The sequence below is a fragment of the Borostomias antarcticus genome, assembly GCF_949987555.1.
Source record: "Borostomias antarcticus genome assembly, chromosome: 7".
Taxonomy (NCBI): Eukaryota; Metazoa; Chordata; class Actinopteri; order Stomiiformes; family Stomiidae; genus Borostomias; species Borostomias antarcticus.
Genome location: NC_140240.1, coordinates 27,553,768 through 27,581,036, shown reverse-complemented (window position 1 = coordinate 27,581,036; position 27,269 = coordinate 27,553,768). Strand labels below are relative to the sequence as shown.

The following is a 27,269-nucleotide window of genomic DNA, read 5'->3' as shown; positions in this document are numbered from 1 at the left end:
CTATCTGCAGTGCCGGTCCTGGTGGTGACGGAGGTCCGCCTTGCGTTGGAAGGCATAGTGACAGCGCGGGCAGGGGTATGGCCGGTTCCCGCTGTGCTTCCTGCTGTGGGTGATGAGGTTGGAGCTCTGGCTGAAAGCTTTGCCGCACACCGGACACACGTGGGGCTTCTCGCCTGGGCAGCGAGGAGGGGGGGGGGACACAGGTGACCAATCAGTGATCCACATACGGAGGGGCCCACAGTGACCCACAGTCTCAACCATCCATTCTAAATCTCACACAGGCACAGTAATATTCGTTTTTGGTAGGTTTGTTTTTTGTAGGCTTGGTATTCATGTTTGACTGACTAAGAATGTCACTGTGCATTGTACCCGTACAATATGACGAATAAACCACAATTGATTTGTTTTTATTGATTCAGAGTGACTGACTGAAAGTCTGTATTGATGGCAGTGAGAGGACGGTCCAGTCGGTGTCCACGCACCTGTGTGTATGAAGGTATGTTTCTTCATGTCTGATTTCTGGTGAAACCTCTTGCCGCAGTACTGGCAGGGGTAGGGCCGCGTGTCCGAATGGATCAGGAGGTGGGTGGACAGGGTGGATGAGCGCTTGAAAGTCTTCCCACACACCTTGCAGCCAAATGTCCGCTCCTGGTACACAACGGTATTACTGTAGAGTCTATGTGGTTCAGTCTCATGCATGTTACATTTCTTATATGAATCATCCGAAATGATTCATGAATCATGACTACGTTTAGATTGTATTACCTTATAGTCACTGTATAAACAATTAAATTGCACAGTACAGGTTTTTATGTGTAATGTTTATTTTTTATTTTCTCTTACAAAGTTTCTTTGTTTTCTTGTGTGTACCAGAGTTTTATTTTATTTATTTATTTATTTTTACCTTATATTGTACAGTATTTAGCCTACCTTGTGTTGTGTTCCTGGGTTGGTTCTGCCAGCGTACTGCTGGCAGGTAGTCCTGGTGTTGACTAGTGACAGGTGGGTTCTGCTACCATGGGACTTGTGGACATGGGACTGCAGACCAGACACAGAGGAAAACGTCTGAAATGATAAGAAAAAGGAGATAAAGAAATAGGAGAGGAAGGAGATATCAAAGGTATCATTCCAGAACCAGAATCTGTATTTCAGACACTGTATCAACAAGCAAACAATGCTAACGCTGTGCTTGACTATAAGTGCTAGAATTCCACACAATAAGTGTTCTATTGTTTGATGATTGATTTCCCTAGTAGTATGTGTGGGTTTAGGGAGGGAGGGGTGTTTCTCATTGCATCTACTACATTATATAATCTGGGTGAAGAAATTCCTTGGAAAGACAATGACCATTGTTAATCAAGAAGTCAAGACCATTGGTGAGGTGTACACTTTCCAGCACTGTTGCTACAGTACATTTGATTATACTAGTGCAGTGCCCGTTAAAAGTCTGTTCGGAACAGTCCCGATTGCTAGGCCTCTGGTATTGCTGTGTGCTGCTTTCTCAAGAACTGCTCATCCAAACAACTTAATTGTGCTTCCTTGGGCCTGGGTTAGCTAACATTAGCTGGTGAGCAAAATTATAACGTTAATGTGACTCCCATCCAGTGTGGCAACCTGCTGATGTAACTCGTGCTGCATGTTACTTCTGTCAGGTGTGTGGTCCTGCCAAACCAATCTGCTCCCACATGAACTCACGTCTAGCTAGAGCTTAGCTAGCTGCTAGCCTGCTAGCCTTGGCTGTAGCTAACTGGTTCTCTATCGCTAGCATTTTGCTACATTGCAGTTGCCTCGGACACTAACATTTTCCGCCCTGGATGACATCATACCCCAGTTAAAAGCATTACAGAAAAAAAACCACTTTACATAACGATGCACTATGCATTAATTCGTGAATATAAACACAGTAGCAACATTGTCCATTGACAGAAATTGGACAGTAAAAGAGAAGCGCTAATAAACTCTTATTACAGATTTCACTTGATGGTGAAACATTGTTGGTTGGCGGAGCAGCCATCTTGATTTGACCTCATAGTGGCATGTAGCTTGGGAGGAAAAGCGGCCGGCTGGGGATTGGAATATCCCTGGTTTGATCCCAGCTCCCTGCAGTGAGCAAGACACTGAACCCCAAATTGCTCACGAGCGGCACGGTAGCGCAGTACTTGGTACTGTCGCCTCAAAGCAAGAAGGTCCCCTGGGCCTTTCTGTGTGGAGTTTGCATGTTCTCTCTGTGTTCACAAGGGTTTCCTCCCAAAGCACCCAATATGAAAAACATGCTCTTCAGTCCTGTCCATGACCAGGACTTGGACGGAGCACTTGGACTGGTCCCCGGGCAAAGAACGCAGCACTAGTCCTGTTTCGCACCGGGTCCTAGCGCTCTATGAACACATGCCTGTTCGATTAATTGCATCTTTCTCGAGAACCGCTCATCCAAATAACATCACACTTGACACTGCGCTTCCTTGAGACCCGAGTAATACACCTGCTGATTGTCAACTTCATACAGTGCCCGGTTCTCGGGATAATCGAAATACAGACAGACAGACAGACAGAGATCCCTTATTTTATAGTTAGATTGGGGGCCTTTCTTTTTTGCTCACATTTGGAGCTGCAAAGTATATAATTGAACTTAACCTTTTGATATCAAAACGATTTTTACCGTGAGAACTATTCCTAACCTCTCAACTCCAACTCTGGTGGTTAATAGCCTATGCTAAAGAAGAAAATTATGCTGTTGGCCTAACAACTGATATTCTTGCCAACCTTGCCACACAGCAGGCACTCCTCCTCAGGGGCTCTGCTGGGACAGGCTCTGTGTGGGCGGAGCCCCGGCCGCCCCCCGGGACCTGCTGGATCAGACGTTCCCTCAGGATATCCTGAACTGCAGTTGGGCCACGCCATCTGGGGGAAGGGGGGGGATGCTGCTTCCTCGGCAGGCCTGGCAGGGTTGAACTGAGCAGGGGTGCATTTGGAGGCGGGTCCTCCATCTTAGGAGTGTAGGAAGAAACAGCGTCAGTTTCAGCAATGTTGAATTTTAAGAATTTCTTATTATAAATTGTGCACTTGCAATCCACGATGATGGTCCAATACCCACCGTAACACCTGGCTCTGACAGGCTGTGGTTGACAGGGCGCCTCGGGGTGAGGGGTCGGAGGGAGGGGCGAGGGCGGCACGGGTGGGCGCGCCCTGGGGGGCGACTTTGACGCGGGGCATCCCGGGAGGGCGTTCCAGTGCCCCTTCTCCTCCGCCTCTGGGGGGCACAGTGGCACCGGGGTAGCGCCCGGATGGGGGCTGGCGCCCGGCGTGGGACGCAGGGGATAATAACCCCCCCTCTTCACCAGGAAAGAGCGAGGCATGGGGGCGGGGCGAGGAGACGTGCGTGAGCGAAGCTTCGTAGACTCAGTGGAAAGGATCAGGAGTTCAAACACGCTGCAATACAGAAGGGATTTGATCAAAGAACATTCCTAGCATACTGACATCAGCCCCAATAGGCAGAGAATTACACATCCATAGTGTCTCCTGCTCAATGTTAGAACTCACTCTGTGTCATCCAACAGGTGGCAGCAGTGTTATGATATCATCGCTGCATTCTGAGCGTTAGCCATCCTCTATAGCACACTAACACTATCAATGGAGTCATCAGGTCTACAGTGACAACAACCAACTCTACGAAAACAAAACCCTACATCATGAAAATGATCATTGTTCACAGGTCTGTGGAGAAGCTCTGTCCATAACAAAGGCAATCTATTTGACACACGAACTTATTTCAGAGACTGAACTCTAGTCCCTCGGATGGGACTGTTGCTGCATAAGCTGAAGAAACCAATTCATTAGAAAAGCAGGTGATGTTTTGAAAGATTTCCAGTGACAACTTCTCTTTTCATCTGAGTAGCATGAGGGGACGTTTAGGAAAAAACAAACACATTTCCCTAGAATTAGGGCATTTGAAATCACACACGACCTCAGACAGTGGTAACATTTATCCTTCAGTGAACAACCTGTGATCCGCCAAGGAATATTCCAGAATATTCACCATACATGCCTGACAATCTACCAAAATAAATATTTGTTTTTCTATTTGGTATTATATTGTGAGTAGTATAATTAAATAATCCTCCAAATAGCTGTTAAATAAGCAGAGATCTGATTGGTTAAGTGTGTACAGATAAAGTCAGTGAGAATGATGAAAGACTTGTACAGGTGCTTAGATTCAATTAGCTGTTCTCATCTATAATTGGTACAGTATATGCAAATCAGTTTGATAAAGGCACAGCAATTATTCTGTGCATAGGCCTACTTTGCATAACTAGAGCTCTTTGACCCGATGAAACAGTGATGTTAAATCATGCTAAGTTACCTGGTTGAAACAGTAGTTGTAGGTGAGTTCTCTAGCATCATAAATCAACAATATTATATTCAAAATGCTTATCTACCAACTGAGATTTCGTACAAACTCACCAGACCAAACATCCGTCCAGTGCATCAGGATGCCAAATCACAGACGAGTCGATGATTGATTTCAATGAGTAAAAACATGAAAATGGAGGACAACTATCAAACTGACACACTTAATTAAGCCAGCGTCTAAGAACAGGACCATCAAACTCCAATCAATCAAAGCCTCACGCCGAAGCCAAGAGCTGTGCGTGCGATGCGTGCGTGCTGTGCGATGACACAGCCCACATCGTCTCTTTATGGTCCAGTTGAGTGCAGTCTAGAGTGTGAGGAGGAAGTAAGTTTAGCTGCTCTCTGACACCATGACCACAGAGCTTCCTCACAGCAAACTACCGATGAAAAAGACAGTTGCATATACCACTTATATGTCCCTGCTACCATACAATACTACAGCAATACTAAACCTACTGCTATACACTATTGTAGCCTGTTACTATACCAGTTATACTACTGATTTACACAATACACACACATGCCTTAAGTTGTGTGATAGTTGGGCCACTAAGTTGTTTTGTATTATCTGTGTGAGTATGAGTTTTGAATTCACTACATAAATGATGGTTTGTCTCTTCGATAGGTCTATTTTTACACGTGTCTATATGCTGGCGGTCACTTGAGTAAGTGCTGCAAAACTTCTTGTGAAAGTGTCACCATAACCATCATATTAAGACAGAGAAGATTGCAAAAGTACTGTTCAATCTGTGAGAAGAATGGATGGATGTGTGTGTGTGTGTGTGTGTGTGTGGGGGGGGGGGGGGGGGGCAGGGTTACAAACACTCAGTATCATGCATCTAGTGTAGCCTAGCCTACCTGAGGCAGAGACGTGAAAGGAGAGTAAGATCTAGGGATACAGACAGAGATTCACAGTATCAGTAGCAGTCTTTACAACTTAAGATCCAGACTAAGAGAGAGGCAGCCAGGAATGGTTCCCCAGACACAGATTTAACCTATACTAGACCTATACTACATAATCTTTACTGCACTAAATGATACAATACAAATACGTTTAATATCTCCATTGAAGAAACTGTTTGTTTTAGAATTTGACCTAGGTCCAGGAAACCCACACAGTGCACACAATTCATACAAAAAATGAGAAAAATAGAATTAGCTAGGCTACTGTATCTATGGCCTTTGCGAATGGGCAGTGTCAACATTTGTTTCATATCAGATACAGAACGCTGAAATGTTTTTCATATTGTCATTAATATCATCTTTATTACTGTCATTTATATACTTGACAACAACATTGCTAGAACTGCAAGAGAGGACAGGATTTGAGGGCATGATGTGGATATCAAACTGCAATAACACACCAGAGGATTCCCACACCAAGGTTAGGCAATAATCTCAATGTTTTGCATTGGTTTTGTTTCTTTCTTTCTTTGAACCATGAGACGAGACAACAAGATGTACATTGTGAGTTTCAGAATAACTTTGAATTTCACACAAACACGTGCGGACGCGGATTTGCCCTTCAGTTAAGTCATTCAAGCTCAAAAAGAATTTCCTTTCCATGTTGTTTTGGTGGACCGTATTTGAAATGAGCCGACTCTGACAGTGTGAAAATGCTTCCGATGTACAGGTAGCCTACAGTACAATTGGGATTCTGTGTAAAAAAAATCTACAGCCTACATTTATGGCACCTTGTGAGATTTCAATATGGAACACTCTCCCTGCCCTCGTACTTAATCCAGAATCATATTCAAAAGAATAGACACAATTTTATCCATAATCATATTCAAAGGAATATCCACAAGTAATAATGATATCAATCATTAAACTACCACAAAGTGCTGTGTTCAAGGGAACTTTTCCCTGTATCAAAAAGTCTGTCACAGTTGTTACAGTTTGAAGTTAGACAGTGACCAGTACAGCATCATCAGTGTACAGTCGTGTTGCAATGTGAGTGTGGTGTTTAATACTGATCCCAAATCAGATTCCTCTACCTATAAACTCTGTCAGGTATGACGACCACAGATCTGAACCCAAAACAGTGATATGAGGCAACTCTTCTGTCGCTCAGGTCGGGTCAAAACATCATATCTCCATTTTGGTGACCCCCCCCCCTCAACGTAAAGCTGGGATGACCCTATGACCCTTTTCAGCCTCTGAACACCTCCCAGCCCTGGGGCCTCAAAACAGCTCATCATGTGTGATTTTATGTTCAAAAACATAGAAACTGGAATATTCTTTTCAACAGTTGAAAACTTGCCATTTTGGAGATGCAAGGTTTTGACCCGACAGCAGTTCTCTGTTCGACTCTCAAAACTTTACTGATCTCTTGTTCTGACAACACTCTGTCCCTGTAACTCGCATCAGTTGCTTAAAAAAAAAAAGTCAAAAGCAGGCAACACTGATTTCTATACCAGGGGCTTCCTGACGGTTATTTGTAACACTATAGTCGGGGAAACCGACATCCTCTTTCGCTAAAAACATGACTGCCAGATCCTTTTGGAGGAGCCCAATGTCCTAATTGCATGTCCCTTTAATCCTTCAAAGAGTGAGGAGACACAGCAGCTTGAGGAACTTTGCGTTCCACTTCAATACTCCTACGGTGAACTGTTAATACTCTACTGTATCTATACTGCTCTACCGTCATTATTTGACACTACATGTATATACTTCAGGCATCCTGTTTTATATCCTGTTACTCCGAGGTGGCGCTTAGCTGAGTGAAATTAAATCAAGACCAGTTTGGCTCTTCTCTGTAGTGCAAAAAGTTATACTCATCCCTGTTGGCTCAACACCATGTTTGATAAATCACATATATTCTGCAGATCATCAACTAGAGATTGTTACGTGTGATATAAATATACTCATCTATTTGTGATTTCATGTTGACATACTGTATTTTCCTGTATTCATCACTGTGCGGTCGTAATACAAGAGAAAAGATGTGTGTGTGTGTGTGTGATATGCAAAGTTCTTTCACTAGAGTAAAAGGGTAGGCCTACCCTTTATACTTGTACATACATTCCCATCATCAACATCTGTGAGAATATAATGACATGAGCTTGGAAAGGCCATGTTGTTGTAGCCTGCCCTGCACTCTGAATCTGCATCCCACCTCTTCACTCACTCTCAGACATGAACTCATCGACCGTATCCATATACATGTAACACCAAACCAATGCATTCTTCCTTGTACACTTGTACGACTGGACTGAAGATCCAGTGAGTCAGCCATGAATCACAGCACGCCCTGTCGATGCTACGTTTCAGGCTAGATGTGAGCGGACCCCATAGTCTAGTCATAACATTATCTGTCATCACTGAGAACCTTTCTCATACAGCTCTGCATACAAACTGTGACAGGTAGAGGAATGAGGAAGTGATGTCATAGATGGAACACTCGGTGGGATTGGCATGTAATGGTACAGAAATACAGCAGAGATATGGAAACAGCAGTTTAACGCCTGACCCACCTTGGCAGAAAGTGGTATTTATGAGAATGTCAACTCATAGCTCTTATTTTTAGTTTTTGCTTCTGGTCCCAACTGTGTACAGAAACGAACAGAACTGTCTCTGTACGTTAGTTGAGCGTTTCCATTTGAGCTCCACACAGACTTGGGTGACCAACTGTTCCAGCCAATCATAACAAGCAGCATCAAATGTGATAAACCTATTGGCCAATAGCAGTCAAACTGTATTGTTTACCTGTTGACAGAATGAGTGGCTGACCCAGACTGAGCAATTTCTCTCCTATTGAAGTGAATAACTGTTTGCTTCCTGGGGATATCCATGAACACACATTTCAAGGAAGTTTTCATAATTACAGGGAAAGATATCCCATAAAAAGACATCACTGTCTTAGTCAACAGTAGCATTCAATACTTTTAAGAGTAGTTTTCGCAGTCGATTCACACCAGAGTAAAGGGCAGACTGCACACGCAGAACATAAAGAACTGAAAAACAAAGTGGAAAAACACAAAAATCATATAGCAGCACGCTGTCTCTCCGACACACATCCACGTCATGGACCCTGCAACGCCTTCAGCCTCAGGATTCAAGTTGGCACAAAAGACGGTGGGAACTCAATGAATATATAAAGTTTGGCCGCCGTCTGTATCTACTTATATTTCTGTATAGATATATAAAAAATAAAAAATATCAAAATAAATAAGAACATATAAATAATAGCAAAAATAACAAACAAAAAATGACGATTTGGCAATGAGTTTTTTTTCCCCTCTTTTCTAAGTGAAGGTGGATATTTTTGACATACGTCATGGTAATTTGCTCGCCCTCGCGGGCTTTAGAGACACACACAACACACATATTAAATACGTTAAATTGTTAATATTCATCTATGCATGTCAACTAGTAACGTCCCTATGGTACTGATGTGTACAAGTCCATATACCTCACTCCTCTTTTGTCCCTCCCTTCCTCTCTCTCTCTCTCTCCCTCACCTCTCGGTAGTAAAGTCAGTGTCTGCTGGGAGGTTCCAGTGAAGGACTGAGTTGTTGTTGTTTTGTTGTTGTTTTGTTTTTTTCCCCTAGAGGCAGTGCAGGTGGACACACCGGGTCTTCATGTGATGATGGAGTGAGTGACGGAGAGAGAGGTCCACTCTGTGGTACGTCCACTCTGACAGTCTCTCTCACGGGAGAGAGAGATCGAGAGAGAGAGAGAGAGAGAGAGAGAGAGAGAGAGAGAGCAGTCCCTCTCTCACTGAGAAGGACAGTGTGCGTTGGATCAAGCCCACCAGGTTTCTCAATCATTTTAACCTGGACTGTAGTCAATCCGTTGGACCAGTCTTGAATAGTGAGAGGCCTGTTTGGTCCATGGTCAATCAAAGTCATTTTTCTGTTCGCAGGCTTCCGTGTGTGCGTGTGTGTGTGCGTGTGTGTGTGTGTGGATATGCTTGCTGCACAGTGAGGGAGTATACTGGAGGAGTCTGTTCTCTGGTGTATGATGTGGGGATGAACTGGCAAGGGCAAGAGGAGAGGAAGAGGAGGAGAGGAGGAGGAGGAGAGGAAGAGGAGAGGCATTAAGTATACTACCAATAGGAAGTACACGAACAATCGGTGACAGGAAGAGAGAGATGGAGAGGGGAGAGGGAGGAGAGCAGAGATGGAGAGAGGTGGAGGGAGGAGAGAAGAGAGGTGGAGAGAGGGAGGTGGAGAGAGGGAGAGGGAGGAGAGAAGAGAGGTGGAGAGAGGGAGAGGGAGGAGAGAAGAGAGGTGGAGAGAGGGAGAGGGAGGAGAGAAGAGAGGTGGAGAGAGGGAGGTGGAGGGAGGAGAGAAGAGAGGTGGAGAGAGGGAGGTGGAGAGAGGGAGAGGGAGGAGAGAAGAGAGGTGGAGAGAGGGAGAGGGAGGAGAGAAGAGAGGTGGAGAGATGGAGAGAGAGAGCAATGACGAGGAGTGAAGGGCGAGACTACATGGGGAGCGGAACAGGGAGGGAAATACAGACAGACCAGAACTCGTGAAGAGAAGAAAAGAGAGAACGAAGAGAGAATGGAGAGACCTCCGAGAGGGAGAGAAAGAGAAGGAGAGAGAAAGAGACGGAGACAAAAGGGTCACTAGGGTGAAGAAGGGGAAAAAGACAGCTGGGCGTCTTGTTCCAGCCTGGAGGTCAGGATGATGGAGAGGGGGGCGGAGTCTGGTCTGGTGACAGCGGTGTGGTGGAGGTGGGTTGGCGGTGGGGGGGGGGGGGGGTGGTCCGGTGACAGCGCCTCAGTTGTCCAGAGTCTCGGCGCCGCACACCAGACCGCCGTAGAGCTGCTGGGCGCCGTGGCGCCCGGGGTCCCGGAGGGCGTCGCCGCCGCCCCCCCTCTCGTCCGCCTCGCTGTCGGTGCTGCCCTCGCTGTCCAGGCGTGCTGACGGGTGGCAGGGCCCGGGCATGGCCGAGTACAGGGCGCCGGCAGGCAGCGGGCTGGGCAGCAAGTCGTCGTCCGAGCTCAGGTAGTCGCCCTGGGCCGAGGCGGGGCTAGCCAGGCAGAGGTCCTCGTACGCGCCGCTGCCGAGCCGGGAGCCGGGCTGGCCGCGGAGCTGCCTGACCTAAAATGGAAGCGTAAAACGGAATAGAGAAAGGCATGTTAAAGAAAATACGTGTGTGTGTGTGTTTGTGGGTGGGTACGTTCCAGGATCCCCTTTTTCAAGCTATGTTCTCATGTTCGAGCCACAGCCATCTCACAATACTACTTGTAGAATGTTCCGGATGTTTTTTTTTCCACTCTATTTCTAATAAACACAATACTACTGCGCTTGCCGTTTTTTGGCGGCAGCCGTGAGAAAGCTGGTTTGCAAAGGGGCCCGTTTCTATAGCAACCTGGTTGAGCGCTCTGGTGTTGGGTTGTGTGGTGAGGGGTATTTCTGACGTGTTCAGTTTTAATTCGCTCCTTTTTTTTTTTTCAGAGTGTGGTATTTAACCGCGGGTTCGGGGTCTCCATGTTCTAGATCTCACTTCTGGCACATGGTAAATAGGTCGCATATTAAATCAGAGCTTTGAGAGGTGTGGTTTTCAAACAACCGGTACAGAATACAAAGTATTTTCCTTTTAAAATAATCTGATTTGGAATCATTCACCTTGCCAATGTCTTATAACACCGCTTTCTAACTTCTATTGTTATGTCCTAACTGGACGCAAGCGACGCAGCGCGACGTTTTAACTACCCTTTTGACGCTCGCCCTGTTCCTATTTTCCTCCTGTCGCTCGCGTTGACAGGCGTTCGTTCTTTAACTGTCTTCAGTTGGGAATATAGACACATGATGTAACAGAACAAGAAATGTAACGGTTTCAGTTAGGACAGCAAGCATGCGATGTCGCGTGCTGTTGCTCGCGTCGCAAGCAGTTAGGACACGGTGTAACACTATATCTGTGGACTCCTGATGACGCCGTTGGTGGTGGATGTTCTAGCGTGACAGACGCAGACCACAGTCATCATCTCTGTATACGTCAGCAGGCGTGTGTAGTACCGAGAGTAAATGAGAGAGACAGAACGTGTGTGTGTGTGTGTGTGGGGGGGGGGGGGGGGGGGGGGATACAGGTGCCACTGCTACAGTGAGTCAGGACAAATCTCAGAGCTGAGAGACGAGCTGGGACGAGAAAGGGGCGGGGCTGTGGTGGTTAACCAATGAAACGATATGACTGTGCGCTCACCCTCTCCTTCCTCCTCTCAATCGCCATTTCTTTCAATATATATACATCAAAACCCAGGCTGTGGTGTACAAATGACTGTGAGGAGAGATCATGACCCCAATGCAGGTCATTTGCATGTTCTCTGTATCAACACCACAGAGGTGGACCTTAAAAAAAATGTTCTGAGAGCAAACTTTGAAGCGGCATGTTCCAAAAAGAACAAAAAGAGCCACCTTTACGCTAGCCTACTGCTTTCACTTCCTCGTTGCACTCATCGCACTCAAAGAACCGCCTCGTTGTCCTTCTGATGTTTTTTGGAGATACTTAACTCTGATTTTTTAGAGCTTTATCTTATCATTGGGCGCAGACGTGCCGGTTTCGTTTCCCTCCGCGGAAGGAGATTGGTACATGGTTTGCGCTCTATGCAATGCAGAATTGACGCAAGGCAAAGGGCAGGGCTGTCTCAGCTCTCTGCTAACCCTAGTCCCTCTCTGCCGCGCGAACCTCGTCTCTGAATGAGCAAGCGGAGTGTGTGTGTGTGAGTGTGTGAGACGTTCAACCATATGACAAAGTTCTCACACATATCCGAGGCCTGTTGAAAGGGAAGGGGTTTTTTTTGCGCAAGTTTTTTTTTGGTCATACATGGGTTGGTGTGAATGTGCGTCGGGGCTCTAAGCATGCTGTTGAGGGTGAGGATGGTGTGTGTGTGTGTGTGTGTGTGTGTGTGTGTGTGTCTGACCTCGTTCTTGAGCTCGGCGATCTGGTCTCGGAGCTGTGTGATGTACTGCCTGGAGTCTGAGTGATTGAGCTCACCCTGGATCAGTCCCGCCTCCTTCTGCACATTACATTACGTACATGGATAGATTGGATGGATGGATGGATGGATGGATGGATGGATGGATGGATGGATGGATGGATGGATGGATGGATGGATGGATGGATGGATGGATGGATGGATGGATGGATGGATGGATGGACAGAGGGATGGATAGAAGTTTATGTATTTAAAACGCGAGAGTGCACTAGTAATATAATAAACTAGGTAAATGTGATAGACTTTCATCCGCAGTCCTGGGCGATTAGATTGATCAGATTAGATAGATAGATTAGATTAGATAGACAGACACACACACAGACAGACAGACACACACACACTTCACCTGTATCTCCAGATCGGCGACCTTCTGTCTCAGCTCAGCCATGGCCGCCATGCTGTCTGCCTCCCGCAACCGCACCGCCATCACCTCCTCTTTACTCTACAGAGAGAGAGACAGTCAGAGAGACACAGACAGCCAGAGAGACAGTGAGAAAGAGTGAGACTTGCTCAAGGACACTTCGGCACACTCCGGAAGCTGGGATCGAACCGGGGACCGCTCTACCTCCCTCCCTCCCTCTCCCTCTCCCTCTCCCTCTCCCTCTCCCTCTCCCTCTCCCTCTCCCTCTCCCTCTCCCTCTCCCTCTCCCCCTCCCTCTCCCTCTCCCTCTCCCCCTTCCTCTCCCCCTCCCTCCCTCCCTCCCTCTCTCCCTCCCTCCCTCCCTCCCTCTCTCCCTCCCTCTCTCCCTCCCTCCCTCTCTCCCGGACCTTGCAGTCAAACTCGGTCTGTTTCCTCTTCATCTCGTTGAGCTGGGTCTGCAGCCCTTTGTTCTGATTGACCAGCATCTGTAACCTCTCTTGCTGGGCCAAGCCCTCCTGCTCATTACGGCCAATCAGCTTACTGTGAATCTGGTTCTGAAGACGGGAGGGAAGGGGGGGGGGGAGAGAGAGAGAGAGAGAGAGAAAGAGAGAGAGTAAGAAACACAGAGAGAGAATGAGATAGATAGAAAGAGAAAGAGAGAGTTTCTGGTTACAAAGTAAAGCAGGCTTCATTATCATTAGTAGACATTATTTTGCAGCCGGACACAGTGTTACTATTTCCACACTGTCGCTGGCGGTAGACGCCTGTCTGACCGACCTCCATGGGGCCCTGACTGACCTTGATGGGGCCCTGACTGACCTCCACGGGGCCCTGACTGACCTTGATGGGGCCCTGACTGACCTCCACGGGGCCCTGACTGACCTCCACGGGGCCCTGACTGACCTCCACGGGGCCCTGACTGACCTCCACGGGGCCCTGACTGACCTCCACGGGGCCCTGACTGACCTCCATGGGGGCCCTGACTGACCTGACTCTCCAGCTGCAGGGCCTTGAGCCGGACCTCGCGGAGCTCCGCCTGGGCCCGGGCCTCGCGCAGGCGCACGCTCATCAGCTTGTCCTGCAGCTCGTTCATGGCGTTCTTCTTGGGAGACTCCTTCCAATGGCCGCCGCCGCCGCCGCCCCGGGACATGTGGTGCTGAGAGGAAGGGACAGTGATTGCACGGTGCCCGCGCGTGTGTGTGCGTGTGTGTGCATGCGAGCATGTGTTTGTTTGTGTGTGTGCGTGTGTGAGTGTGTGGATGTGTGTGTGTGTGTGAGCATGTGTCTGTGTGTGCATGTGAGTGTGTGTGAGCGTGTGTTTGTGTGTGTGTGAGCGCGTGTGTGTGTGTGTGCATGTGTGTGTGTGTGCGAGCGTGTGTGTGCATGTGAGCATGAGTGTGTGTGTGTGTGTGCATGTGAGTGTGTGTTTGTGTGTGCGCATGTGCGTGTGTGTGTGCATGTGCATGCGTGTGTGAGCGCGTGTGTGTGTGAGCGTGTGTGTGTGTGAGCGCGTGTGCATGTGCGTGTGTGTGCTTGTGAGCGCGTGTGTGAGCATGTGTGTGTGTGTGTGTGAGCGTGTGTGTGTGTGCTTGTGAGCGCGTGTGGGAGCATGTGTGTGTGTGTGAGCGTGTGTGTGTGTGTGTGTGTGTGTGTGTGTGTGAGTGCGTGTGCATGTGTGTGTGTGTGTGTTGCTGTACCTGCCAGCGCTGGTTGAGCTCGGTCACGGCGTCCTGCATCTCCCTGAAGGACTGCAGCGTCTCCAGCTCCCTCAGCTTCACCTGCTTCAGCTCCTCCTGCAGCTGGGCCACGTTGTTCTCATCAGGCAGGCAGCTGCTCCTCTGGAGCACACACACACACACACACACACACGCACACACACACACAAACACACACATGCACACACACACGCACACACACATGCACACACACACGCACACACACATGCACACACACAAGCACGCAGGCACACACACACGCACACACACACGCACGCACACACACACGCACACACACCATAGATATGAAACATCAAATGCCGGAGAGGTGTGAAGGGGATATGAAGTTAACACACACTCAGAGCACATACACAAACACACACACGAACGCACACACGCACGCACACATACACACACACACACACACGGTGTGGGCTCACCTTCTCCAGGTCCAGCACCTTGTCCTGCATCTCCTTCAGTGCGCCCAGTAGCTCCGCCTCCTGCAGCCGCGACTGCTCTAGCTGCGTCTGCAGACCGGTCACAAACTGCTCTGTGTACTGGGACAATAAATACACCAATCAGAGCCTGATACTCCCGCATATGGACCAATCACAAACTGTTCTGTGTACTGAGATAGATGGATCAATGAATGGATAGATAGATGCTTTAATGATCCCCCTAGAGGGACATTTGGCATCCAATCACAAACTTCTCTATGTACCAGGACAATAAATAAACCAATCAGAGCCTGTTACCCCACATATGGACCAATCACAAACTGAAGATTGAAAGCCAGGCCACAAACAATATGTGCAATGAGTCTCCGCTGGCATCATCATCACCACCATCACCACCATCACCATCGCACAAGAGAAGTAGACTCTAGTCTGTCTAGTCAGCAGTGTGAAGGCCCTCAGCCACGCTGTGGTGAGAGGGGGTGTGGCCGGTGGGAACTGCAGGGAGGGGAGAAAACCATGCAGTCACGCTCGTCTCCACGCTGGGGGCTGGGTCCAGTCACCCAGGAAAGGTGGCAGCGACCTTAGGCGTGCGTGTGTGTGTGTGAGTGTGTGTGTGTGTGTGTGTGTGACGCGCCGCAGGCTACTGTGTGTTGTGTGTGTTGCTGGGGTACAAAATACATACTATTAGTGTCTGAGAGCTAGAAAGAAGGAGACACATGAAAGAGAGAGAGAATAGGAGAGAGAGAGAGAGAGAGAGAGAGAACGAAAGAAAGAAAAAGAGTGAGAAAGGAAGGAAGGAAGGAAGGAAGGAAGGAAGGAAGGAAGGAAGGAAGGAAGGAAGGAAGGAAGGAAGGAAGGAAGGAAGGAAGGAAGGAAGGAAGGAAGGAAGGAAGGAAGGAGAGGTGAATGTGGGAGTGGGAGATGAATCTATCCATCCTCTGACAGTGGGTGAGGGGGCTGGGGAGGAAAGTCACTTCAAGCCTCCTCCACCGGTTTCAATTTCAATCTGATGGAGAAACTGAGGGTGTGTGAATTTTGCTCTGGAGACTAGTCATTCCAGCCGCAACACAGAACTACCCTTCACAACCATGCAAACATTACCATACCTCTCTCTCTCTCTCTCTCTCTCTCACACACACACACACACACACACACACACACACACACACACACACGCACACACACACACACACACAGGTTCTCTTCCATGGCCCTGTTTAGGTTACTGTAAACCTAATCTGCTGGTTTCTCTGAGTGAGTGTGGAAAACGCTGCGATGAACGCAGAGAGAAGTAGGATGTGTCAACTCTCTCACACTCTCACGGTTACTCCTCTCTGTGGATGAGTGTGACTAGAGTGTGTGTGGGTGTGTTACATTGTGAAAGAGACACTGAAACCAAAGTAAGAAAGTATAATAAGCAGTGTCCTAACTAGCTACATTAAAAAAAAAACTACAGTAGATCATTTTATTATAATCATTTTGAATTATTATTATCATTATTATTCTTTAGATCATATTTAGTACTGATCATTGTGCCTTATGGATATATTTCAATGGACAAGATAAATATGGACAAATAAAAATGGAGTACAAAGACACATGCGCGTGGCGAGCTGTGCACCTAACAGCCATGTCAGACTGTGTCTCAGTAGCATACATACAGAACACACACAGACTGAACAAGGAGAGACCACATAACGACACACACAGCAGCTAGCACATGCCTTTCAGCAACCGGACTGAGAAACCGTTGTGTTTTCCAGCTGGGTTAAAGGCCTGTCTCTAACTAATAATTAGAATGTAGCATTACAAGCTAAATCCACTCTATTAGGTCTAAAACAACGATAGTACTAGAAGATATGGATACATTAGATATATGAATAGGGCAGCATAACGCAGTTAATGAACTTTGAAGAGCTAGGCTACCATGGAAGTGGTTGATTTCCCGTTACACTGTGAAACAGATTTATTTCCTGTCTTTGAGGTGAAAAAGGGCACCAAACTGACCAAAGAGCTGTACATGCCAGTGTTCTGGTTTACAGACTGAAATCAACTCAAACGCCTCCCACCTCAGATTGCCCAGAGCTTTTTAGCTTATTCAAATGTGAATAGATCCATAAACAGTATTAATCATGAAATGCTTTCATGTTTTACAGTTACCGTTATTATTTACTTTATACGGTTATTGGTTTTTGTTACCGGTACTCTCCATGTGGCATGAGTTTATTTTGAGTTTACATTGAGATTATGACGGTTCATCGTGTTGTAGACAAATAGCACCTCTTCATTCTACCAGGAAATGTCACTTTATCTCTTTTTCATTCTCACACCAACCCTTTTTTTCTCCTCTCTGCAAAAAAAACTTCTCACCTTGTCATCAAATTGCACTGTGAATATTTTTGCACAAGTACACATCCATTTGCAAAAACATACAGTGGTGATGATGAAAAGGTGAGAAAAACTGTGAAAATTTAATTGTCTCTCTCAACAAGAACTCAAGGTCAGTCATCATTCCCTTAGCATCTAGTGCTACTGTTTCTGCCATATCTCCCCCCCCCCCCCCCCCCCCCCCCCCCGGGATGATTTATTAGAGCTATAGCATGTGCATAACACACCCATAACCCACCGCCCCCGATTATTTATGTATTTATATATATATATATATATATATATATATATATATATAAATAACATGTCTATAATCCATCCAGACCGGTATAGTGTAATTTGTAAATTTGTAACTCTTAATACAGTTTTATCTGTATTGAGCATAATCTGGAGCCGGCAGCAACATTTCACTGTAACTGTACACGTACATTACACATGACAAATAAAGAAATCTTTAATCTTGGACAGATGCCAGGCAATACGGCCCCAAGAAGCAACATAATTTATAATAAGGGTGCATCATTTCTCTTTCTTTCTTTCTTTCTTTCTTTCTTTCTTTCTTTCTTTCTTTCTTTCTTTCTTTCTTTCTTTCTGAATATAATGAGTGTGCATGCTTGCTTGCTTGCTTGTTTGCCTTGTTTCTTTCTTTCTTTTTGAATATACAGTAATGAGTGTGGATGCCGAGGAATATTCTTCAGCCCAACAACGCGGGTCATAGTTACCTTGTGCTGCTGCAGCTCTCTGATGGTGTCCTGGGCTCTCTCCAGGTTCCCGCTGGCCGCGCTGTACTGCTGACGAACCACCGCCAGCTCCCGCTTGATCACATAGTTCTCCTCCGCCTCCTGCGCCCGGGTCACCTGACCCTGGACACGACAGGACACGGCATGAAGGGACAGGAAGTACATAAGAGGTCACAGCTGATTAGAGAGAGGTATTGCGGGGGTTGGAGTTCACCGAGGATTATTAGGGGCCAAGCACCGAAGGTGCGGAGCCCCTATTGTAATTGGTAGTTTTATTATTCCGCTTCTGCCATGGAAGTCAATGGCAAGCCTTATAAACGACCGGTCGATTTTTGCGAAACTTTGCACAGTGCTAGAGAATAATGCGAAGATGCCATGGACCGGCTTTTACATCGATGCGCCAAAGGGGGGCGCTACAGCAATTGATTGAATTTGCAAACTTTGAACAGGCATATCTCATGCCCCGTTTGACCTACAGACATGAAACTTTGCACATATACGTCTCTCCTCATGCTGAACAAATTTGCCTCGAGGACCCATAACTTCCGGTTATATACATTTTCCGCCATTTTGAATTTTTTGAAAAAGGCTTAAAAGGCTTAAATCTCCTCCTAGACACTTCGACCAATATGCATGAAACCTGGTACACACAATCTAGGGGACCAATATCTAAAATTCCATATATGCAAAAGTTGAAAAAGTTGAATTTAACAGCCACTATGAGCCAACGAAAATTGCAGAGGGCGTGGCTTTTCATATAAAGGGATATAATTTCTGAAGGGTTGTAGAGAACACCACGAAACTTTGTAGGATGGTCCCCAGATATAACCTGAGGCGAAGCTCAAGTTATTGGCCCAATCAAACACAATGGGGGTGCTAGAGCAATTATTGGCCCTATCCTAAGTTAACTGGAGAAATATGAGCCAGATTGGCCACAGGGTAGCACTATGATAAGCCAAAATGCTTAAAAGTGGCTAAAACGCAATCAATTGCTGTGACCCCCCTCGTGGCAAGATGGAGTTCATATTGTTTGGATAGATAGGTGATGGCATGCTCTACAACTTCCTCATTGGAGACAAAATTGTCAGATTAAATTTTGATGCATTTGTTGTGCCTTTGATGCATTTGTTGCGCTTGGCCCCGTTATTGCTGCTTGCAGCTATATTTTTGTAGTTTTTTCTACTTTAGTCATCGTTATCCTTGCAGGTAAAGTGTGGAATGATACAGTGATGGTTGACATGCTGTAAAGCTTTTTTTTTCTTTTCTTGCAAACAACTAACATGACTGTGACTAATATCTATACTTATTGAAACAAAATGTCTGTATTCAGCTGTAATTAAAATGTGGTCCTATCAACCAATTGCGAAGGGTCCCAAAACAGAGCCTTGGGGTACACCTGTGCTTCTACATGCCACGTGCTGATAGCTTTATATTAGAACACCTCTCATGAACACATGGATGCACATGCTGTCAATAAGTGGGTTGGGAAGGGGGTGCATAGTCTGACAGACACACAGACAAGTTAACGTACGGGAAAAAACAAAAACAAACATTCTCTCATGCAACAAAACAGGCATTTATTGGTCACTATCCAGTAGAGGAAGACAGGCAGTGCGGAAGGAAGGAAGGAGGTAAGGAGGTAAGGAGTGGAGGATGAGAGGAAGGGGGGAACGGAGGACAGGTTAGTGGCCTGATGGTTTTGTGGTACTGTACCTGTATCAGTCTGTCTGCTAAAGCAGCACTCTCCTACAACGCCGGTGGAGGAGAGGAAGAGGAGGATGAGAAAAAGGAAGAGAGTGATATAGATAGATATGGAGGAATATAAAAAAAAAAAAGAAACCAGGAAAAAACAAGAGATGAAAGGAGACAGAAAATGATCAAAAGGCGGATAGGAAGAAGAAAAAATAACCCAATATCGAGAGAAAAACAAGAAGAAAACAGTGATGTGTGGTTTGTGTCACAGAGAGGAAAAAAGAGGGTGGGAGGTAAGATACAAAGACAGGGAGAGAAAAAGTATTGCTCAGAGAACAGAAGAGAAGAAGAAAAAAGTCTCTCCGAGAACTACAGTAGGAAATGAAGGAAGGTAGCTGAGATCTATGATAGAAGCCTACTCTCTCTCTCTCTCTCTCACACACACACACACACTCTCTCTCTCACACACACACACACACACACACACACACACACACACACACACACACACACACACACGCCGAAAACCTATCCTCAGATGCACTCAATATTAAGTGACCTCACTGATACAGTACAGATGTGCTCGTATTTCATTACAGTTTCATTGTGCATCATGAACCTCGTGAGCCTTGTGATCATCATCTCACCTTCTCCAGAGTCTCAATCCTCTGCTTCAGTAGCCTGTTCTCTGTGCGCAGCCTCTGAGGAGTGTGTGTGTGTGTGTGTGTGTCACACAAGAGGGGAGAGAAAAGGGACAATGGATTGGTGACTTCGTACAGCTCATCGATTGTAATAGTAGGGTCTGAACACACACACGCGCGAGTACACGCACACGCACATGCACACACACACACACACACACACACACCAACCTTGATCTCTATCTGCTCCTCCATTTCTTTGTTCTTGATTGTGGTATACTCTTTCTCAAGTCTGACCGAACACACATCACATCGCAAGATAGTATCATTAATAAAAACAATTCATATAAAGTGCAAATGACACAAAAACAAACAACAACAACAGTATAAGACGATGTCCCATTGGGCCTGATTACTAAGCCTACATTATCTGCCCTCGAGCGTGTGTATTGTAATATTAATTCACTGAATAATGATCAAAAACTGTCCGGCCTACTTTTTCATCCTTTTGGGGTTGTATTTGACCTGGTACGCCCTCAGGATCAGCTTGTCTGGACAGCTGTCAAACTGGTGAGGGATTACCTTCTGGAAGTGCTGTGAGAGAGTGATGAAGAGAGAGAGAGAGAGACGGGAAGAGAGAGAGAGAGGAAGAGGGAGAGAGAGAGAGGGATGGTTTGAGGGCTAAATAACAGATGAGAGTGAACGAGACGTGACCGGCTGGCGTCACCGAGAGATTATTCGGCGCACACTTGACAAAGAGCCAATCTGTGGAACAGCTGTTCAAATTCCCCTCGCCCCCCGGAGGGCCCAGCCGCGCTGAAGGCTCATAAAAGAACACTAAGCGCGTCTCCCTGATTCTGACAGGTTCTGCGGGGCACAAGGGGGTCGGTTGTAACGACCGTGGTGTGGCGTGAGAGGTGCGGCCAACTGACCTGAGACATGCCCTCCATGTCCAGCTGGATGAGGTCCGTCTGGTTGTACTGTAGGATGGCCATGCCCACTCGGAATATGATCTCAAGACCCTGGGTTTGGAGGGGGGGGGGGGGGGAGCCGGGTGGAGAAACGTGTGTTACCCTGAGGCGTTCAGATTCGGGAGAGCAGACGAGCGGCTAACCGCGCTAACAACCCCCCCCCCACACACACACACACGCACACGCGGGGCTGGCGAGTCTCGTACCTCGTACATGAAGATGTCGAAGATGCGCGTGGCCACGGGCAGCGGGAGGAAGGTGAGGAAGAGGGTGAGGAACCAGGAGGAGGCGTACATGGACGTGTGGAAGCTCTGGGAGCGGAAGTGGACGTTCAGCTCCGGGAGCTGCTCCTGAGGTGGGGAGGAGGGAGGGAGGGAGAGAGAGAGAGGGGGGGGGAGAGAGAGAGACAGAGAGAGAGAGAGAAAGAGAGGGAGAGAAAAAGAGAAGGGGAGTGTGCGTGATAACAAAGAAGAAGTATCATTTTTACTGAACTGGAACAGCCAAACAGAACGGAGTGCTAAATGCCTGTGTGCTAAATGCCTGAGTGCTAAATGCCTGGTCCCTGGTCTCAGTCTGTCTCACACAGGCCTCTGGTATGAGCATTGGCTATCTGCTGCCCCTCTGTGGGCAGCATTATCATTGCAACTCATATCATTGCAAGTCATATCATTGAGTTTACCTTCAAGATTCAAGATCTGTTTATTATCCATGTATATCGTTCACACATACTAGGAATTTGACTTAAGGTTAAAGGACAATGCTCGTTTTTGACAACCTGGACCTTATTTACGGCATATTATAAGACGTTTCACTCAGCGAGATAACTTTGGTGTAATTCGGAGGCCTGTAGAAGAAATTTAAAATCCAGCGCGAGCCAAGTATATCCATGTAATGGCGGCAGACGGGGCACTGAGAATGCAGCTTCTAAAAAATCTATTTTCTGCTGCGAAACGGTTGTTTTCATCAATCTGTCTTGTGGTTTTTCACATACCTCTGTAATATGATCTTTAGAAACGTCTTTAGAAACGAAATAGCTTCCCCACTTGCTCCAGCACGCATGCGCACAGCGCGCAAGCGTTGCTCCAGCACGCTGTGCGCATGCGTGCTGGAGCAAGTGAGGAAGCTATTACAGAGGCATGTGAAAAACCACAACAGGCCTACGCTCTATGTAAGCACAACTAGCGATTCATAAAGACAGATTGATGAAAACAACTGTTTTGCGGCAGAAAATAGATTTTTTAGAAGCTGCATTCTCAGTGCCCCGTCCGCCGCCATTACATGGATATACTTGGCTCGCGCTGGATTTTAAAATTCTACAACAGGCCGCCGAATTAGACCCAAGTTATCTCGGTGAGTGAAACGTCTTATAATATGCCGTAAATAAGGTCCAGGTTGTCAAAAACGAGCATTGTCCTTTAAGGCATACACTGTTGCAGACGACATAGGACAGGGTGCAGGACAGGACAGTGCAAAGACGTGTGTAGGAATTTACTCAGGTAGGAACCTAAAATCACCACTGCGGTCCTCAGAAGTGGAGAATATACCCAGTTTTAATTCGTTCAAGCTTGAAGAATGGCAGATTCAATACAGAGAGACATACAGCAAGTCAAGCAGTAGGGAATGCACACCGCTTAACTTCTCACGCTGTCTTAAGTACATTTAAAAAAATAAAATAAAAAAGAAGAAATTTCATATAGATTGTATGCAGAAATAAATCAGATTATGAAAATAAATGACAAATAATCACTGATATATTGAAAAATCATCACTCTGGCACTCATCTATCTCCTCTCTGTCTGTCCCAGGAAAACACATCGGTAGCCGTTCTAAATAACAACAGTAAGTAAGAACAAAATACAGTGCAATGTACAAATTACGATAATACTGTTTCAAAACAAAAACTGCCTGTCCCTTCAATTTGGACTGCCAGAAAGGTTATTCAAGAAGCCGTCCAAACTGAGCACTACAGGCACTCGGGTCAGGAAGCTACTTGGCGCAGTTCCGTCTCTTACCTGTAGGAGGTACTCAAACTGGTAGATGCAGAGGCCCAGCTCGGCCATGGTGGGCTTGAACAGCTCTCTGAGACGGTACTCCTGCATCAGGCGCACGAACACACAGAACGCCTCCTCCTCTGGCATCTAGGGCAAGCACAGCGACCAGGGGCGGGGGTCAGGGAATGAGTGTGTGTGTGTGTGTGTGTGTGTGTGTGTGTGCAAGTACATATGTGTGAGGCAGACAAGTGTCAAATGGACTGCACTTATATAGTGCTTTTATCTAAAGTGCTTTGCAATGAAGGCCTCTCATGCACCCGTTCACACACGCATACACACACCAATGGTGGCCAGCTGCCATGCAAGGTGCTAGCCTGCTCATTGGGAGCAATTTGGGGTTCAGCGTCTTGCAGGGGGAGTTGGGATTCGAACCGCCGACCCTACGATCGCCGGACGACCCGCTCTACCTCCTGAGCTACAGTCCCCCCCAAAAAAGAACGAGAGAGAGAGAGAGAGAATGAATGAGTGTGTGTTGAAAAGAAACACGGTACCTGCATGAGCAGCAGTCCGACGATGAAGGCGCTGCCCTGACAGTAACCCACCTCCCGGTCTACCAGGGAATATGCCTGCAACAAACACACACACGGTATTATGAAGCAGCTGCTCAATCTCACACACACACACACACACACACACACACACACAAGCACTGGACACTCACTGACTGCCATACATTGCATCACTTAGCAGACAGCCTATGGACACAGGAAGCAACGTCTCCTCCATATATGACAACCTCTCACACATACACACACACACACACACACACACACACAGAGCTCGAATACCAGTAAACAAAACGTCACCACAGCATTTACCCCAGCCTTACTGTACCCGGCGGGCTACCGACAGCCCCCCACCCCCTCCCCTCCTCACCTTCATGACGTTGAAGAGCACCTCTTGGCCCAGACTGTCCTGGCCCTTGAAGAACTCGTGCTCGGGGTAGGTGCGGGCGATGTCCCGGCGGATCAGCTTCTCGCACGGCGACGACATCTTGAGCAGCTCCGAGTACTGGTTCTTCACCGGCATGTCCGTGGCGTTCCCCAGCAGCTGCCACACGATGGCCCGGAAATGGTGGGGGATCCCCTTCCTGATCAGCTCCTGGGGAGAGGGGAGGGGGAGAGAGAGAGAGAGAGAGAGAGAGAGAGAGAGAGAGAGAGAGAGAGAGAGAGAGAGACACAACCACCGTAAAGAGTCAGTCATCTGTGTATTCCTGCACCATGCTGATCTCTGTACATAATACACACTGTAACACTGAACAGATACCTTTAAATATATTTGTAAAATAAATAAATAATAGTAATTCCACAGTTCTCACTTTATTTGTAATTATATTTTTGAAACGGCAATGTCCACATTTTTCTCTCTTTTTTTTACCCTATTTTTTCTATGCATCTCTATACAGACACACGGCTCAGTTTACACATTTACTTATTCTACTATATCTTTAATTGTATGGATATTTTTGTTTTTATTTCACACTTGCTTTGGTACCGTAATAACGCATGTTCCCCATGCCAATAAAGCACCTCTGAACTGAACTAATTTGAGAGGATGGAGGGGGGGAGAGAGAGAGAGAGAGAGAGAGAGAGAGAGAGAGAGAGAGAGAGAGGGAATTGGTTGAGTTAGCCAAGTTACTAGACATGATAGTTATTGTAATAAAGACACGCTCTCTGGAGTCCGTTTTGAGTGTCACCCTCAACACCCCCCCCTCCTCACCTTCAGCAGCTTGTCCTTCTTGCGCCTCCACTCCTCCCATTCGTTGACGATGCGTCCCCAGAGGATCCAGGTGTCCTCCTCCAGGTGGGACAGGTTGGAGGAGGCGGAGGAGCTGGACACCAGCGAGCAGCCGCTGTTGCGACGCGAGCCGCTCATCGAACGCATGGATTTGGAGTCGGCCTCCAGTAGCCTGGGTACGGACAAGGGGTGGACACAGGTGAGCACAGATATCTATCATTTATTTAAAGAATGTATAGATATGTTAAGATACATATCTACGTAAAGAATGTATAAGACTTTTTATGGGTTGGAGGGGGTTAGGGGTTAGATAGGGGTCAAAGGTCAATCATAGGGTTCATTTTCATTCTGAGAGGTTTTCGGTGGACTCTGTACGTGCTGTGCTTTAGCCAACATCATAAACTCGTCATCATTAATCAAACTGTGATAACTGATAGCGAATGAGATGAGGTGATTGGGATACCAAAATCTAATCTAAATCTAAAATGAAATCTAATCTAAAATCTACAATCTAAATACCAAAGAAGTGCAGTTAGTTAAGGTAGCCAGTCGTATAGCACCAGAGATGAATCCAATACTCCATTCATCTCTGTGGTGGGGAGGATGGGGGTAAGGAATTATAGGTTCACAACCATAGGATGTTTTCCAGATGTGTTTTCGGTGGCGTGCGTTTGCTTGTTTGTTTGTTTGTTTGCTTGTTTATTTGTTTGTTTGTTTGTCTGATAGCAGGTTTACGCAAAACCTAATGAACCGATTTTCACAAAACTCGGTGGAAGGGTGTAGCATGGTCCAACTCAGACCCCATTCAATTTTGGAGCAGATCCAAATCACAGGGCCGGTCCACGAGCCGGCCAAACACAGCCGTTCCGGCCATTCACCTACTGTACATTCCTTTTTTGGACTAGGATTATGCAAAAACTACCAGACTGCTTTTCATGAAACTCACTGAAGGGGCCATGAAACTCAGTAGCATGGGCCAATTTAGGTGTGCAGAACCCCGAAATGCATTCAGGGGTGGAGGTCTGTGCTCTCGGAGCACCATTTCCAGTCTGTATTTAATGTAGTTTCAATGTAAACAAGCATAACGAAAAATCGCTATAGCAGTATGCTGATATGTCTCTAGCTTGCTAACATGACAACATTGTTTCAAGGCTGATTTACAGTATGCATGACAGTCCCGCGTTTTGAAAGATTTCCATGTATTCTTTCCCCCGTTTGATAGCATATGAGTGACACACGAAAATGAACTTGCTGCACTTGTTACTGTACCACTCCATGCAGACAACAGGGGACCTACAGATAATGTATCGGTCTTGAAGGGGTGTCCCATTTCATAGGGGAAGATTTCAACCCACTAGCCCTTAGCACTCTGAGGGGCAAGGGCTAGGGGTTAAAAAAAGAAATGGGACTGGGCCTAGTTGGATAATGCCATAATGCCATTGGGACATAAATAAACACATACTAGTATTACGAGTAATACTAGTATTATTAACTACTATTCTGGTCAGATGACTGGGCCTTGGGGTACTCCTCTTTATAGAGGAACACTGTGCCTATTGTAAACCGGCAGTTATCAGCATCCTGGGACAGAGTAGCAGCTCTGATCGTGGGAGCAAAATGTATCTCCCACCAGTCCGCTGGAATTACATTACAGTTAGTCTACTGTGGGCAAACAGTCGACTAACAACAGCTGAAAGGCTAGCTACTCTCCGTGTTAGCTTTAGCGCTAATAAAAACTGATATTGAAAAGACAAACCGGCCCTGGGAGTGGAATTCTCTGAATTCCACCTCCATTTTAAAAATCAAATATTAACTCAAAATTCCACCTCCACTTTGAGTCAAATATTAACCCTAAATTGCACAGGAGTCGCAGTCATAAACGCAGTCTTTGAAGTCGCGGGAGAAGCCGGGCGCAGGTGGGAGCGCTGCTGACCTGTTCTGCTCCTCCAGCTTGGCGAGCAGCTCCAGTTCGTCCGGGCTCAGGCTCTCCGAGTCGGCGGGGGAGGCGGCGGGCGCCGACAGCACGGCATCGTGGGAGGACGAGTCGGGGCTGAGCATGGGGCTGCCCGTGGAGGGGGGGTCGGGGTACAGGCCGGGGGGCGAGGAGGGGCAGTCCAGCTGAGGGCCCCCTTCCCGCTCGGGGCTACCGCTGGGGGTGGACAT

General features: G+C 46.9%; 1 protein-coding gene across 1 annotated transcript; it reads right to left on the bottom strand.

Moving 5' to 3' along the window:
* Nucleotides 1–27,269, bottom strand: evi5l (ecotropic viral integration site 5 like; the record flags this gene model as incomplete). Its single annotated transcript, XM_084441435.1, has 24 exons — nt 1–173; nt 483–648; nt 931–1,038; nt 2,761–2,984; nt 3,111–3,247; nt 10,162–10,457; nt 12,278–12,373; nt 12,699–12,794; nt 13,121–13,267; nt 13,702–13,869; nt 14,411–14,551; nt 14,869–14,985; nt 17,997–18,137; nt 19,728–19,760; nt 20,354–20,407; nt 20,579–20,639; nt 20,844–20,941; nt 21,280–21,369; nt 21,525–21,668; nt 23,331–23,456; nt 23,861–23,935; nt 24,246–24,470; nt 25,089–25,278; nt 27,040–27,269. The coding sequence occupies 24 exons, from the start codon at nt 27,267–27,269 to the stop codon at nt 1–3; spliced, it is 3,336 nt and encodes a 1,111-aa protein (XP_084297561.1).